Source organism: Benincasa hispida, chromosome 1 (assembly GCF_009727055.1).
Source record: "Benincasa hispida cultivar B227 chromosome 1, ASM972705v1, whole genome shotgun sequence".
NCBI lineage: Eukaryota > Viridiplantae > Streptophyta > Magnoliopsida > Cucurbitales > Cucurbitaceae > Benincasa > Benincasa hispida.
In genome coordinates this window covers 72,013,313-72,031,831 of record NC_052349.1, presented here as the reverse complement: position 1 = coordinate 72,031,831, position 18,519 = coordinate 72,013,313, and the positions used below count along the sequence as shown (strand labels likewise).

General features: G+C 33.5%; 1 protein-coding gene across 1 annotated transcript; it reads right to left on the bottom strand.

The window, feature by feature from the left end:
• Positions 1-738: 738 nt before the first annotated feature.
• On the bottom strand, positions 739-1,949 carry LOC120073032 (protein TIFY 10a-like). The gene is made up of 3 exons (XM_039025606.1): positions 1,669-1,949; positions 1,247-1,577; positions 739-1,145 (listed from the first exon to the last, which is right to left on the bottom strand). Exons 1-3 carry the CDS (start codon positions 1,811-1,813, stop codon positions 1,043-1,045), a joined length of 579 nt encoding a protein of 192 aa, XP_038881534.1. The 5' UTR covers positions 1,814-1,949; the 3' UTR covers positions 739-1,042.
• Positions 1,950-18,519: the final 16,570 nt, after the last annotated feature.

Below are 18,519 nucleotides of genomic sequence, written 5' to 3'. Positions count from 1 at the left end.
CACCATTTCACCTTCAATTTTTGTTAACTCCAAGTCTCACCTCCCCTATTTCTTTTTACCACATTTTTTCTTCCCTCCAACCATTCTTTCTCTCTACTAACGATTCCTTGGGGAAAAACAATAAAATAATTAATTTGCCTTCCTTTTTAATTTCAAATTTAATTCCTCTTTAATCATTTCCTACTTGCTAAACCACCCATTATCTAACATACAAATATAAACGTGAATAAAATTAACATAATTTAATTGGTATAATGTTTGTGTTTGTACTACCAATTTTAAAATGAAAAGTTGGATTCTTTCATCTCGCACATATTAAAAAAAAAAAAAAAAAAAAAAACATAAACACATGCCTCACTTCAATTTTAGTTTCTGCGTCTTTATTTTTAAGTTTTTATTTTTTTTTAAAAAAAAAAACTATGTTTTTACTATTTATTATCATCTTCTTCTTTTCCCATCTTCCCTTTTTTTCTTTCCACTAAGATAAAAGTCTTCATAAACATTACGAACATAAAATTTAATCTTCCTTTTGAATTTACGTAGGAAAAAGAAAATGGGTGTTTTCACAAGTAATATTCTAAAAGAATATATATGTAATTCAAGAAAAACAAAGCTATAAACCAATTTAATAATTCCGATGAAAAAAACTCACAAATTATAAGATAAATGAATTATTTCTTTCATTATTAATTAATTACAAAAAGTAAGTCGTAGCTTTGAATTAGACACTATATAACATGGAACTTGAAAGATTTTTGTTTGGAGCATACGAAAATTGAGAGATGCAATAAACTAAGATGGATATACATTTGTCTCAGTTTCCAATTCACCATTAATTTGCATATCTATTACTGTTAATAAATTAAGAAAAAAAATATGTGTTCGTTGAAATGTAAAAAAGAAGTCGGCATCTGTTCATTTGTTTGGGTATCGGTTTCCAAGATCAGAACAAAGTCGATTCCACTATGCAGATCGCCATGGATCGAGGCCATCCATGACTGTAATGTCAGAATTTTACCATAATCTTAACCATAATATTTCCCTATAAATTTAGATCGAACTGGTTTGAAGATTGCTGGTTTCCCTTCTTGAATCTGTAGCTTTCGCTAGGTGAATTCACTTGGTATGGGGATCTTGCTGCAACTCTGAAAAAAGCCAAATGAAAGAAAAAATACAATTAATCTTTAATTTTAAGAAGATTCAAAAAATTTTAAGAAAATTCAAAATGGGTTTTGAATCTCATTACCTGTCTTTTCTTTTCTCGAAGAATCGATGCAGGGAAGCTCTTCTTGCAATGGGTAAATCGCTGGAGACTTTGGTCACAGGTTGTTCTCCGGCGATTGTTGTTGGTTCGGTAGATCTGGACAAAGGCACAATTCCTTTACCGGCCATGGCCATGATCTCCTCCGCCCTCTCCGACGATAAATCATTAAACACCAACACTTTTCCGTCATAAAAAATGGTCATCTGTGTCGCAGATGACGGCGGCTCAGCTGCAGTACCAGATTTCTCTTCTGGGTTTTCCATGTTCGTCAATAAATCCATTATCGCCGGTGGCCGAGTCGTCGGAAACTCATCTGAAACACAACCCAACAAAGTTAATATGAATCAGGTGCAAAATGGTTTGAATTTAATTATACATTTTCAAATTCCAGAAAAGTAAAATACCTTTTGGGGTAATTCCAAGGCTTCTCTTCTCTTTCAAGTATTGACTCAGCAGATTACAGGTCTGAGCAAAACTAGACTTCTCCGGTACCTTGCCGGACCTCCGTCCGGCGGCGGCGGCGGTGGAGTTGTCGGAGGTAGTGGACATAGTGGAATGAAAAGAAAAAACTATGGGAATTTGGAATTAAAACTTGAATTTTTCAGATCTGAAGAACTCTTGGGTGTTTGTTCAAATTTCTTTTGATGCTTGTGGAACTTACAAACTTTGGAGATCACAGGAAGAATATAAAGAAGAGCTACCTTCCTTGCAACTTCTTGTTTTTTTATTTTTATTTTTATTTTTATTTTCTTTGGTGTCTTTATCGGATTGTCTTTTGAAAATTATTAATTTGATTAATTTAATGGATTAAAGCACGTGTTTTAAATAATATATATAAAAATAGGAGAGAGCGAGGAAGAAAAGCAATTATTTACTTAACACCTTAATTAGGGACGAAATTAGAGGCGATTTCTCGTGATTGCCCCTGCTTCTTTAGATATTTACGAAATTGCCCTAAATCTCAACTTATCATATTCTACTTTTGTTGCCTCTTTGTTAAATAACTTGTTTTTTCTTACTTAATATAAGTACTCTAAAATGTTGGGAGCTATTTCTAAACAAACATTGAAATATTCGTCATAGTTTGTTGTTTGTTTTTATCTCTTACAATGATTCTATCAAATATATTAAATTTACATCTATATATCTTTAAATTAGGCTAATTTTCGTTTACATCAAAGTGATAAAGATGGAAGTGAAAATATTTTATAAATAAGATAATACGCATTGAATGTTGGTATGGTATCTATTAAAGACAAATTAATATTCAAATGAGATTAAATTAGAGTGATTATGATGATTGAATTAGTCTTGATTAATTATATGTCACTACAACTAAGATATTTGTGCAAAACATGGCTTTTCATTATATTTGCCAGTGAGCCTTTATTTGGCATTGCAATACCAGCTTTTCTTCTTTAGGTGAATTACTCTACACTTTTATAATCACACATGTCTATTATTTCTTAAAAATTATTTAATTTAAAATATGGTAGGAAGCTAAGTTTGTTAATAGTAGTGTAATAGTTGACTTATTAAGTTATAGTTGTTATATTAGTTGAATTGACAATTGGTATGACAATAAAAGTCGTACAAAATGTTCGAACCATAATTTTTTCAATCTAAAAACTATACCACATGATACAAAAAGAGTTAAGGTCTTCTTGAGTTCATGATCTTAAAACCTTTTTTTTTCGAAAACAAAGAATCTAATTGATCACAAAAATAAATTATTTGTTTTCATTATATCTGAAAAAGCACACTTTCATTGTTTCTTATTTTTTTCATTTTCAAAAGCATAAAAACGAAAATAAATTAGGGATAAAATAGTGCCTACAATATTAGATTTTTACATATAGAAAAGTACTAATTTTTTTGCTCTCTCATTTCCAAAGTTATATATATATAATAGTAAGTGATTTAAAATATTTTTTGAATTCATTATTATTAGTTGGATTATAGATCGAAAGAATATGGTGAATTACAAAGGTGTTTATAAGTTAAATTGAGTTGGTAGAAGTATTTTTTAGATCAAACTCAATTGTTCGGATAATTTTAATTGAAATAATTTTTATTAAATAAGAAGGATGTTTTTTAGGCGATTGGGGTTTTGAACAGAGCAGTGAATGGTTGAATGGAGAGTGGTAAATAATGAAAAGAAGGAGGGTATTTAGGTAATAAAGAAAGAAGAGGTGTGGAAAGCGTGGCGCGGCGGACAAGTAGAGAAAGTCAGGGGAGAGGGCCAAGTTGCAAAACCCACTGGCGGAGGGGGGAGGCGTGCCGACAGTGCCGAAAATAAGGAGTGGGTCCCATTTTTTGTTTTTTATAATTTTTTAAAAAGAAATATATATTATTTACAATTTGTTTGAAGCGGTCTTTCCACGTTTCCTCGAAATTCCCGACCTCTCAATAAACTCTATTTAACACGTGATTATTCAATGTTCCAATTCCACCGTGCACCCCCGCGGTTCTCTTTTCTTTTTCTTTACTCAAATCCTATTTTATATATTCCATCTTTTTCGGTTATTCCCTATCCAATCCACTTCACTTTTCCTTCTACATTCAAATTTTAAACGTTTTCTTTTACTACTTAATAAAAACTTAAAACAATTACTCTCTTTTGCCGACTTCTTGAATATTATTCCAACTAATTTAATAATTAGTTCATTTTCATATTTTACCCATGCTAAAAGATTAAATAGCAACTTATATTATCAAGTCTGAGGATTAGAATTTCAATTCTTTCATATATGGTTAAAAAAATAATTTGAAAGTTATCTATACATAGGTGATTAACTTAAAAAAAAAAAAAATACTAAATTAAAATTTGGGTAGTAAGAGTTTAGTAGACATTTCTAATTTTCTTTTTCCGTGTAAATAGTCCAAATCATGACAACAAATATTTTTATGTTTTAAAGTGTATCTAAAATTTCAAAATGGAAAGTTAAAATACAAAATTATATTAAAAAATGTTAATAACTCAACTCAAATTTGTTAAATATATTAAAATTTTTATAATATTAGAAAAATTATGACTATGAAAATTTTTAATATATAATACATATTTGTAAATTAATTAATAATAGTTTCTACTAGTTTTATAGTTTATAAATATATTAAATATATTTTAAATTATTATTGTAAGATTGGAATTTAATTTTTTAATCGATTGGAAAACACATATATCTAAAAATACACGAAATAATGAAATACAACTTAATTTTTATTGGATTCCCTTGGTTTCAATTTTTTTAACTAAATATATCCTAATTTTTAAAAAGAATGTCAAATTCTAAATATAACGTTTTAGTCTATATATATCGGAGAAAGAATAAAATTTTAAATTCTCCCGTTTTATATATCTGTCTTTTAGATAAGAAAATCATGTGAGATAATTAAAAAATAGAGAAATTATTTCAAATGATAAAACTATTAAAACTATTTACAAGATCTAGTAAAATTTTAGAATTATGATAGACGTGTTTATCAACTTCTATCTTTGTTAAATATTTTGATTTATTTTTTTATATTTAAAAATAATACTATATATATATATATATTCTGAGACTTACCTTTTCTTCTTGCATTTCCGGTTGATTTTGGAGCGTTAGAAGTGATTTATAGAAGGTTTTAATCTATTTTTGTGTTTAGTAAAATATATTATTACTAAATCTATTAAAATCAAGTCCTACCAACTTTAGATTCTCTTGGAATCATATTTCACTTTTTGCAAATTCTTAGGCTTTTGATTTTATTTTCAATGTTAATATTTATTTTATATATCTAGTATTTTTTCACATAAACAAAGTAACCAACATCTATCGACATTTTCTTAATTTGAATGTAATCAATTTTTAAAAAGGATACCATATTGATTTTCTTTTTTAAAAAGATTAAAACTATTTTTCATAATACTAAACCTTTAATATAAGCAACAAAATATAACATTGTAAATAGTTATTTAAAAAGTTGTACATTATATAAAACAATACAAACGTTAATAGTGTTAGTTGTCGTCAATTCTGGATCTAAATCATTGTTTTGCCAGGGAAGATTCACTACCTTGAAAGCAAAATTGGCACGACCTCAATGCTAGATTGCCAGAAGCCGGTTGCTCCCTAAGGTTAATACAACATCCATCTTAGACGTGTAATCATCTAAGAAGGAATGGAATCAAGTAGAAATTTTGCTCATAATTAAATCATTTTTAATAGAGAGAAATATCATGTCAAACTCAAATTTCACTCCAATGGACTAAATAAATCATTTTTCTTTTTATAAGAATCCAACAAAAATGCTTCAAATCTTAATTAAATACAAAAATGTCTCATATCTAAATTAAATAGAAAAACGATTCATATTTAAATTAAAGAGGAAAGCGCTATATATCTAAATTAAATACAGAAAATCATTTTCTATTTAAATTAAATATGAAAATACTTTTAGAAATCTTTGACTAATTTTATTACAAGTCATTCTAGCAAATGACTACTTGACTAGTCATTCCCAACAATCCCCCACGAATGATTAGCAATTAAAAAATAATACATAATTTATTTGAGCAAATATACGAGAATAAACTTAAACATCAATATCTTTCAATTTGAATTGATGCATAGTGAAGTAGGGCAATAACTTGATTAGAGTGAGTGAGTTACCTCTTAAACTTTCATTAATTATGGTTGAGACCTTCATAATACGTTTTACTCCTTAAATTTCTATCGATTCCACGATAAAAGCGTGTCATTTAAGGCCATGCACATAGAACCTCGGGTCAACGTGAAAGCTCTAGAAAAATACCCTTAATATTTTCCATAGAAGGTGGCCACACCTTCACAATCACGTTAATTGCTTCATCAAGTCTATCGCAATAGACCACTCAAAACTAAGCTATGAAGACTTCACATCTAATCCATACCAGGGCCACACATTATGGCGACTATCCCCCCAGAGGGTTGTAATATAGGATTCGGAAAAACTCAAGGTCCAAAAATGGACAAGATTTCTTAGGTCGATTTCCAACCTTGACTCTCCAATTCGGTAGCATCGTTGGGGCCGCTAATCTCTAGGATCTGAAAATGGAGGGTTATACTTACAAAATTACTAAGTGTTGGTAAGTTCTTAACAAAAAATGGTAACTAAATGGCTATCAGAAAATGAGTTATTCTGGAGATAGTATTTAGTCAAGAATATCTTGCTTTAGTGAAGGAGTATTTGACTACCCCTCGGTAGCACTTATTTTGACTCACTATAGTATCGTTGCAAATAAAATAATGAAATTTGGGTATATTATTACTTTACTAAAATATGATTGGACTTAAAAGAAATTCACAAATAGAATTTATTTACATTTTCAAAATGACTAGTTTATTAATACAGTTGTTGGATTCTGATAAATTGACTGGGGACAATTATGCTATATGGAAATCGAATTTGAATACAATACTGGTGATAAATGATTTAAGGTTCTTTTTAACAGAGGAGTGTCCTTCAAACCCTGGCTCAAATGCGAACTGAACTATTCGACAAGAGCAGCACGAACACGAACGCCGCGGGGATAACACCACCACTAAAGAGACCCGAGTATTCTCGGAGTGATAACCAAAGGGTGGGCTTTGGTGAATTTGGTAGAGGAAGGAGGAACATGAATCGTGTAGGTGATAAGCAAGTGGAAGGGAAAAAGCCGCTATCGAATAGCAGAAATGCTTATCGTTTAGGAGGAGCTACATGATCGTGTAGGATTTACTGAACGATCGTTTAGGAAAAGGTACATGATCGTTTAGTAAAAACAGCACACTATACGATCGTTTAGAGAAGCTATCCGATCGTGTAGGCGACAGTGTGCGAAAGTTTAGCGCGAGGTGGACGGTCATTTAGACGAAGAAGAGCTATTTTATAGTCTCTCAAAAATGCTTAAGCGATCGTTTTGATCAACACCAGTGCGCTTACACTTTTCTCTTCGGGCGATTGAACGACTGGGAATTCAAAATCAAAACATTTTTCATTTTAACTCATCGATTACAATAACCAACGTTGCCCACCAACCCACGTCCGAACATAAAAATTGGATTGATTATCATATAATTAACCAACTAATTAATTAATAAATATAATCATATTATATTTTTATCCTATAGTTTGATATCACATATCTACTATAGTATTTTCTCCTCTACTTAATATAAATCATATTTATATATAATTTCCTCCAAAATAATGTATCTCATACATTTAGCCAATTATATCATATATAATTAACCAGTCCAATTATATCATATATAATCGAACTTCCTCTTGTCAATTTGAACATTTCAAATTAACCCAAATACTGGTTCTCGACCTTATCCAAGCTACCAAGGGGACTTAATGGACCTGTGGCTCGAAGCTCCAACGGTCCGTGAATAGCTGATTAAACTCTTTAGCCACGAGATCTACCATCCGTTAACTGTTAGACATTCCACTAAAGACTTATAGCTGAACTCTTCTTACCACAAATATATTTCTGTGTCCATCGGATATAACCAGTCATGAGTATGATGACCCTTCACAGATGCTCGTAAGTATAACTGAGCCAAATTACCGTTTTGCCCCTGTAGTTACATTTCACTCCTTAAGTACCACTGGTTCCTCTAATGAACAATACAACATAGTCCAACTATGTGTGACCACCTCTCGGGCCAAGAGAAGGTGTGTGGCGCCACGTTGTTCAAGCCCCGAAATCAGTCCTTAAGGGAGCTATCTATCTACTTACCCCTACCTCGGGGAATAAGTGAATTCTATCTTGTGTTGCTGAGGTTCCAGCTCCCAAATCAGACGAATCCCCAAAATGGTAGGTTTGAATCGGTGAACTGGCCACTCGCACCCATAAAAATCAAAGGACCGCCCTCAATGGCAGGAGTTCCCAACTCACTCAGGATTGAGGGTCATGTTACTTATAGTCATCCTAGTGAAGTGAAGTCTCTGTCAACTATGAACGATGTTATATAACGAGACGTTAACATTTGTGGTTAGGTCTTATACAAACTCTTTGATAGGAGCCCCCACTCTCATGTCTCCAACACGAAATGATCAGGATCAGATCATCTGTGAACAATTAGTCTCGGATCATTGGAGCTCATGATCTGTTAGGTCCATCGGGTCCCTTGCTAGCTCATTGCGGTCAAAATTGAAGAATTAGTGAAGTAAGAATTTGAAATGTTCAAATTTGGAATTTAGGGAAAATTGTATTTTATATGAGATATAATTTATAATTAAATAATTAATTTATTAATTAATTATTTTTTAGAGTATACATGATCATTAGTTGAAAATATTTTTTAAACTTGATTAATGTGGTTAATCAAAGCTAGATATCAAAAACAATTTAATATATGATATTAAATTTGTTTATTTTATTTAATTGAAATTATTTTAATTAAATAATTTTCTAAAAATTGAAAAACTGTATTTCATTTTTTTAATAATAAAAAAATTAATTTGTGGAAAAATCCAATTGTTGGATTTTTCCACTAACTAAGTGGACTTTGAAGTGGACTTTGAAGTGACACTTCTCAAGCTTGACACCTAAAGATTACATTACATGCTAGTAGAGTTTGAGGTGGAAGATACGCAAGATAGGATTTTGTATGTATTTTTCTGTAAATAGTTTGATTTTTGAATTTTGTAAAAACTAATGCTTCTTTGACCTTTGATCTAAACTGTTCCACCAAAATCTCTTTACTCACCTTTTACTAAAGTGATTTTCCCTTGTCTTCACTAACAAAACAATCCCGCCACTGTATTCTTCAATCGGAGAATAGCGAGGATTTGCCGTTGGTGGTGTCGATCGAGCTTGAGAGAGGAAGATTGCGATGTATTCTACAAAGATTGTAATTTCTATCACTTATGCATGCTTATTCTTGTTTTTATGTAATTAGAATATTATCGATCCTTGCTTCCACTGTGCATGTGTTCTTTATATTCCAACGAATCGTCCTCTAAAATTAAGTCTGACTCTGCTTCTTCATCTAAGAATTAAAGTATTTCTACGAAATAGTGTGAGGGGAAAAAGAAGGCTTTTACTGGCTGCAAAGGCAAGGCCAAAGCTGCAAATAAAGAAAAATGTTATTGTTACATATTAACACATTTTACTGTTAACACTGATTAATTTCACCTCTTGATGACATAGATAATTTGTTCTAAATCCTAGCTATTTATGAAATCTTGTTTATTCGAGATTGTCCTTTAATTTGTATAGGTGAGGGTAAGATCAACAATGCTGCTTAATAAGCCTCCAATTTCAGGGATAAGACTCGGTAGATAGCTAGAGACATAGAATTTGCAAGATGGAGTTCACTCCTACCTATTTTAGGAATAGTAGAAAGGTTGTTTCCTTAAGGGATGATCCTGAGTCTTGAACAAGGGGCCCCATCATCTCGTTGGCTTGAAAGGGAACAGATTTAGTGATTAAGATCCTAAATCAATTGTTCATTAGAGGGACAATGGTACTTAAGGAGAAAATATGTAACTCAAGGGTAAAATGATAATTTACCAAGTTAAAGTTACGAACAACTAGTGAAGGATCAACTTATCGATGACAGTTATATCAAATGGACACAAAATATATCTACAGTGAGGGGAGTGCAACTATAGGCTATTGAGCAGTCCAGTTAGTTAACGAATGTTGATTAACTAGGTTAAAGAGTTTGACCGGTAAGTCTCAGATTGTTGGAGCCCATGATTTGTAGGTCCATCGGGTATCCTTGCTAGCTCACTACGGATAAAATTGAAGAACAAGGTAAAGTGAGAATTTGAAATGTTCAAATTCAATCTTTAGGGAAAATTCTATTTTATATGAGGTATAATTTACAATTAAATAATTTATTTTTGAAGTATATTTTATATTAAATAAAATATTAGCATGAAAGTATTTTAAAAATTGATTAATGTGATTAATCAAAATTAGGTGTCAAAGACAATTTAATGTGTGATATTAAATTATTTATTTTATTTAATTAAAATTGTTTTATTTAAATAATTTCTACAATATGAAAAATTTATTTCATATATATTTTTTTAAATTGATTTATTATAATTTTATTGTAATAAAAAAATTAATTAGTGGAAAAATCCATTTGTTGGATTTTTCCACTAGCTAAATGGATTATGAAATGTTTCATTATAAGCTTGACACCTAATTTTAACATGTTAATAGAGTTTGAGGTGGAGGTCATGCAAGAAGAGTTTTTGTATGTGTTTTGATCATAAATAGGTTTTGTTTTTCAAATGCCAAAAACTAATGCTTCTTTGACTTTTGACATTTATCTTCCACAAAATCTCATTGACTCTCCAAATTAGTTAGTGAAATTTCCTATCGTTCACTAATATTTTGGTCCCACAACCGTGTTTTTCAACTGGAGAATAGCGAGGATTTACCGTTGGTGGTGCCGATTGCTAGTGGACACGAAGATACTTGTGGAAACTACAAAGGTTATATTTCTAACTCTCTTTGTATGTGATGCGATGGTTTATCATGCGATGAAAGGGTGTGTGGATGTGATGCATTATCATGTGATGAAAGGGTGTGTGGATGTGATGATTATGCAAGTTTTCCTTACAAAACCCAAGTATAAGCCTTCTTAGGGTCCTGGTAAGTCTAGGGTCAAACGCAGGGATTACTGGTAGATATACGACATACTCTATCTCTGATCTTATTGCTATTTTAAGTTTAAGAAATTGGATGGTGATTGATTTTGATTTCTTAAGGCGATTTAAATTAAATGCAAAGCATTGGAAAAGTGGTATTTGATAACGGGCAGAAATGCACGTTATCATAGTACTAAGTTCTTAAACAATGCTGGCTTGCGTTGATAAAATATGTTAGATTGCGTCCAAAAAGCATTAAATTCATAACATTGCGATCGCATGCGGTCATCGCATAGAAATGGTTGATTTTTGTATTTTTATGTAGAATATGCGTTGACGCAAGACGAACAGAGCGATCATAAGAAATTAGTGGATGAGCACAGCATTGCCGCAAGGCCTTGCAGTGATTTGTGTTCGCAAACATCTGCTCAAGAAGGATTGCCGCATAGAGTCGGGGCAACTTGGTGGGCGCATCTGGGTGAAAGGCATAATTAATCACGATGGAACAGAAAGCTGATGACGGTCGAATCCGAATTAAGTTGACAGCCGCTAACGATAACAAGTACATTAAGCTTTTCGGTGACAAATATTCGGCGCATCAGTTAGGGAATTAAAGCCATCCCATCGGTGCAATCATAAGAGAGAAGTCGCCTTTCACCCCAGAAGCTCTATAGATACCGAAGGCATCCTTCAGAAAAGAGGCTCACCAGTTCGAAAGTTCCGAGTTCACATGTTCTGTTTATAGTTTAGCCTTGCTCTTAGATTTTCTTTTTTTCTAAGGCGGACGCGAGAGAAGGGAGTTGTGCCGAAATATCGTTCCGATAAGCTTGGGAGAGCATCGGAAGCTTCAAGATCAGAGAGAGGGACGACTCTTGCAGAAGCAGGAATATCTTTTGATCCGAATAGAGATTGCTCGTGTAAAAGCCTCGGTCAACAAGGGATTGCTACCAGGCTCTCTACCTTTATCTTCCATTGTTATTTGTATTCAACTCATTTATAGGAATGGAATTTGATTCTCTGTATCTGTTCACTCTCCGTTATTTACGCATGAATAGCTAAATATGTTGAATGAGTTGAGAAGCACTTAGCTAGCTTAATTGGGGATCTTCATTCTATGCGATTATCTTGTATTATGTATGCTTCATTTGTTCATTAGAGATACTGGGAGGGTAGTCTCAGGACATGATCTAGGCTTGGAAGGTCAGATCATAATCTAGGCTCGGGAGAGTCAGATTAGAATGCATAATCAAGAGATAAGAGCTTAGGAATAAGCATTGTTTGCTATTAACGCATCGCATGCTTCCTAGAGATAGGATATGATTGTGTGCGGTCACCTTGCCTTTGTGCATCTTGCATCATCGTATAGGAAAAGAGTAGAGACTTAGGAATAAGCTCTATGGATACTTTGAATTCAACACATGCGTCCTAGACTTAGAAGCATCGCATTTGCATTGGAAAATGACTTGCTGTGCATGGTTGTAGCATGATCGCATAATCTGACGCATTCCTAAGTAACGCTAGCTAAAGACCTTCTCAACCCGTTCATCCGCATACTCAGTGCATCTATCACACAATCAGAATTTTCTCAAATCCGCAGCATTTGTTTATTTTTTTTATTACCGCAATTAACAAACAAACCAACAATTAATTGAGTTACCGGTTACCGCAAAGTTTTCCAAAAATTACCACTGAAACCTGTTTTCCCAAGTCCCTGAGTTCGACCTTGGACTTACCATGAAACTCGGTGGGGTTTACACTTGGATTCCACTGAGAAAACTTGAGTGCTTAACACAATTTCATCATCGCATTTCATCCATAATTCTACATCATAAAATAACGCATTAGTATTGTAACAAATATGCGATACAGGGTTGACAAGAGGTTTTGCTAACATTTCTTAAGATATTCTACAAGTCATGCAATCATGCTATACACAAACATTAAGCAGTACATTTCTCAATGCATATGGACACATTTCCTATGTCTAGGATGCATGCGATGTGTAGGGAATGCAGCAAATATAACTTATTTCTAAGTCTTCTCTACTCTTGCTTATGAGATCTAATATGACTCTTTCAAGCCTAGATTCTATGTCTTTAGACTACTCTTTCAAGTACTCAAAGTGGTGAATGAAGCATACATAAGACAAGATGATCGCATGAAGTACATAACTTAGGTCATAGCTGAGTACTTCTCAACCCATTCACAAATTTAGCTACTCATGTATGGCGTGAAAAGAATGAACATAGATTGCAATGTAAATTCCATTCTTGCAAATAAAATGCTCAAGTACAAAACAATAGATGATGTAAATGTTAAGCCAGGTAGGTAGGTAGTGTCTTGCTTCCTCTGGCGTTTACATAGCTTTTAGCACTCCAATTCTTTTCTAATTTATAAACTCTTGCTCTCACAAGGATTAGGTGTGGGTTGGTGTTTCTCTTCCGTGTTGTTTCGGTAGTCTTTCGACCTCCCGAAATTCATTCCCTTTGGTTTGGTAGTATAGAATGGTATTTATAGACTTCCAAAAACAGTTCTCCATCTTACTAATGATTGTATGGATGGGTCGCATTAATTTTCATACCCTGTCGTGCCGTCTGATGGTCACTAGAGGTTCAATGGATTTGCAACAACATGGTCTTCAATGGCCGCCAACTAAATTTCTGATTTGACTGCTATTGGCTTCACGTTCCATCATGTTTTATCACATTAGGTCACCGCTTTTATGTAAGGTCATCACACGTTCGTCTTTGAATTACCATTGGATCGCCAACTCAGGAGATCGTGCTATCGCTTTATACCATTGAATCGCCAACTCAGGAGATCGCGTTATCACCTTGTACCATTGGATCGCCAACTCAGGAGATTGCGCTATCGCCTTGTTCCGTTGGATTGCCAACTTAGGAGATTGCTATCTCCTTGTTCAAGCACAAAAATACAAGATTAACTCAGTTTAATTGCTTCTATGCGATGAGAGTTAGAAATCAGAATTTTGCTTCTAGTTTGGTGCGTTCAATTGTAATATTGCCTATTTACTATGGCTTTCTCTCATTTTCTTAATAGTTTGTGCTTTAATAACTTGTATTTCTACAAGTTATCAGCATGTTTAATCCTTATTTATTTACTTGTAATTAGAGCATTATGATCCATCTCTTTTGATGTGCATGCTTCTATTTTTCCATCAGTTTACATAGTTTTAGAAATTTTGGTAAAAAGATTGGCACATGTGTTAGTGTCAAAACCCTAAGGCATTGAAACATTGTTCAAATAGTATGTCTATCTGTAGGCGACCAAAAAGTATTGTACTCCTTCAATTTTAGAAGAAAATCAAGTATTTTTATTGACAAATGCTAAATTTCTTAGAAAAGTACATGTATAAGAGATGATCATGTATTATATCTAGTTTCCATAAATGCAAAATGAATATAACTAAAAGTTATTGATTAAACTGATCTCGTAACAAAAGTTATTGAGACAAGTTAGATGCATCTTACTCAAAGAATTGAAGGTGCCCCGATGTAGTGGGAGGATTGAATAAACTCGATTTAAAAGATCCATGAGCAGATGCGGATTGTCCAAATCCCATTTCAATTGAAAATAAACATTTACAGTAAAACATACAAATTATGCATCTTAACAAAATTACAACATGTTATTGAACTACAAAGAGGGTTCAAATGATTATACCTTTGAAGAACTCTTCTTCACGTAAATTCCTCGAATTGTCACGAACTCTTCGAACAAACACAAACTCCTCAAACAAATAGCAATAGAACTTGAACCGAAACAGGAAGAAACTACCACTTGGTGACCTCGATATTCTTAGGGTGAGAACCCATAAGTGGTTGGCTCTGACTATTTTGATTAGGAGGGAGTTTGTGAGATTGGAGGAAGAAGACGATTAAATAAGAACACACTATCGTGTAGAAAAGTGCTTCAATCGTTTATTCTAAACTCTATCGTATAGGCACTTATAGATTCTGATGTGTTAGGTTTTGGAAAAATAAAATCATATTTTATTTATTCCACTTTTCCATAAAAACCAACTAACCTCCCACTAAGTGGTTAGAGAGAAAAAAGGGATAACCAACTTATCATGTTATATTTATTATTAATAATATAAATAAATATGATAACAATTTATCATGTTATATTTATAACCTATAGTTTTAATATTGCATCACATACAATATAATCTATAGATATATCTAAATCCTTAAGTACCACCGATTCCTCTAATGAACAATAGATCATAGTCCCACTATGACTAAACCCCTCTTGGGCAAGGAGAGGGTATGGTGCCATATTGTTCAAGACCCAGAATCAACTCTTAAGGGAGAAATTTATCTACTTACCCCTACTTCAGGGAAGGCGTGAATTTCATCTTATGTAGCTGAGTCCCCAACACCCCAATCAGACGAATCCTCAAAATGGTAGGCTTATTGAGTCAGCACTCTGGCCACTCTCACCCATACAAATCAAAGGACCGCCCTCATAGGCAAGAGTTCATAACTCACTTAGGATTAAGGTCATGTTACCTATGATCATCCTAGTGAAATGAACGTCTCTATTATGAACGATATTAGATAATGAGACTAAGAATTTCGTGGTTCGATCTTATACAAACTCCTTTGTATGGAATATCCCCGCTCGCATGTCTAATACATGAATGATCAGGATCAGATCATTTGTAGCACTTTACAACATTTGTAACATCTACAAATCGGGTCGTACTCGTAGTGTTACCAGGATAAGGTATCTAGCCTTATCCATATACTACAGGCCATTTAGGTTATCACTTAAACATGATCCACTTATATGTCTCCACATACATGTTTAAGTTACAATGATAATCTTGGATGTTAGTTTATTGGTTTGTGGTTAATGCAACTAAAATATCATATATTACATAGACAAAGTGAATAAAATATCATATATTATAAATCATATACAAGTTTATTAATACAAGGTTTACAAACTATAAAAGCCTACGAGATTTAGAGCATCAACCTCAACAATCTCCCATTTGTCCTAAAGCTAGTGGAGTGTATAAGATAATCAAATTACAAGTACACAAAACAATAAACTAGGGCATAACATGCTTAGTACAAGATCTCCCACTTTCCCTAGTCAAGCCGTGGCCTGTCTCATAGACTCATACTCTGTAAGTGATCCTTAAATACTATAGTCGTGAGGGCCTTCGTAAACGAATCGGCAACGTTTTTTTCCGAAGCTATCTTCGTGAAAATCACATCCCCTCGATGCACATTCTCTCGGATGAGATGATACTTTCACTGGATGTGCTTGTCGCACTTATGACTCATAGGCTCATGGGAATTAGCCATAACACCACTATTATCCCCATAAAATGTGATGGCCTTTGACATGTCTTGAACAACTTTCAAATCAGTCACGAATTTCCTGAGCCAAACGAATTCTTTAGCAGATTCACAAGCCGCTACATACTCAGCCTCCATGGTGGAGTCCGCGATGCACCCCTGCTTGGTGCTTCGCCATACTACAGTTCCTCCGTTAAGAGTGAACACTGATCTTGAAGTGGATTTTCAAGAATCCCTATCAGTCTAAAAATCAAAATTCGTGTATCCTGTAAGGATCAAATTCTTAGAACCATACACAAGCATGTAGTCCTTCGTTCTCCATAGATACTTGAGGATGTTCTTAACGGCTGTCTAATGATCATATCCTAGATTAAGTTGATATCTAATAACTATCCCCACTACATAGCAGATGTCAGGTCTACTACATAACATTGCATACATCCAACTGCCCACGACAGATGCACAGGGGACTTGTCTCATTTCTTCAACATCTTGAGGTGTCTTAGTACACTGTTCCTTAGATAAAGTAACTTCGTGCCTAAAAGGCAATAGGCTTATCTTGGAGTTCTGCATCGAATACTTGATCAACATCTTGTCAATATACGATACCTAAGAAAGTGCTAGCATTTTGTTCATTCGATCTCGAAAGATCTGAATACCAAGAACTAACTGAGTCTTTCCCAAATCTTTCATTTGGAATTGGGTCACTAGCCAGTTCTTAATTGTAGTCAGTAAGCTTACATCATTCCCAATGAGTAGGATATCATCTACATACAACACTAGAAAAACTACTGAACTGTTGATAATCTTCTTGTAGACAAAAGGCTCATCAACGTTTTGATCAAAACCATAAGATTTGATCGTTGTATCAAACTTTATATTCCAAGATCGAGATGCCTGTTTTAGTCTATAAATGGACCGATTAAGCTTGCAAACCTTTTGCTCTTGACCTTGGACTATGAATCTCTCAGATTGCACCATATAAATGGTCTCCTCAAGATTGTCATTCAGAAAAGCAGTCTTGACATCCATTTTTCATATCTCATAGTCATAATATGAGGCAATGGATTAGAGGATTCGGATAGACCTTAGCATGGTTAGAGGCGAGAAAGTCTCCTCATAGTTGAATTCTTCCACCTGGTATAACCTTTTGCCACCAGTCTAGCCTTGAAGGTTTGCACCTTCCCATCAGTAGCCCGTTTTCTCTTGTAGATCCATTTACTAAAGGAACTCTTATCAAAGAGTACCTATGAGTGAAAGTAAGATCATTCCAAATTCATTGTGATAGAAATACCACATTCACTAACAAACATACAAGTTATGCATTTAACAACAAATTACAACATGCTTTTCAAACTTAAATCACAAAGAATGAGAGACATACCTCTTGAAGAACTTTTCTTTCTTGATCTATCGCTCTAGTTAGGAGACTGCACCTCTTGCTATTGTTGTGCAAGCCAAACCAATCGTCCACCAAATCATGCTATCGCTCACCACTGAACCGTCTTCTACATGAACAGGCAACAAAGAGGACACAACCACTCAGTATCCTCGGTATTCTCGGAGTGATAATCTAGGAGGTGTGGGCTCTGTTGGATTTGGTAGACGGGATGAAGAAACTACAATCCTTTACAATGACCAAGCAAGTGGGAGAGAATTTGTGTCTATCGTGTAGACGAGTGTTTGATCGTTTAGCAAAAGGTGCACGATCGTTTAGTAAAACAGGGCTGATCGTTTTCGTTTAGTTAAATCGCTCTCGCGCACGATTGTTTAGAAAAGACTATGCGATCGTTTAGGTAATCCGTGTGTGTACACGATCGTTTAGTAAAACTTGAGTTACCGTGTATGCCCTTGTTTACTAGACGATGGGTAGTGTACTAATCGTGAAGCGATTGTTCAATCTCTTTGCAAAATGAAAACTATTTTAATTTTATCCTTCAGTTAGGAAAACTGAATGTAACCTCCCATTATCTCGTGCAGTTACGGAGAAAAAACAACAATTACTCATAATTGTTTAATTAAAAATAAATATAATCATATTATATTTATAACCTATATTTAATATCACATCATATGCACCATATTAACCATAGTCCTTTTCTTCTCCACTAGATATAAATCATATTTATATTCTTTTCCTTCAATTAATGTATCTCTGTCAACTATATCATATATAATTGACTAGTTTAATCATATCATATATAATCAAACTCCCTCTTGTTAATTTGAACACTAATAACTAACTCAAAAACTAATTCTCAACTTGAATCCATTGAGCTACCAAGAGAACCTTAT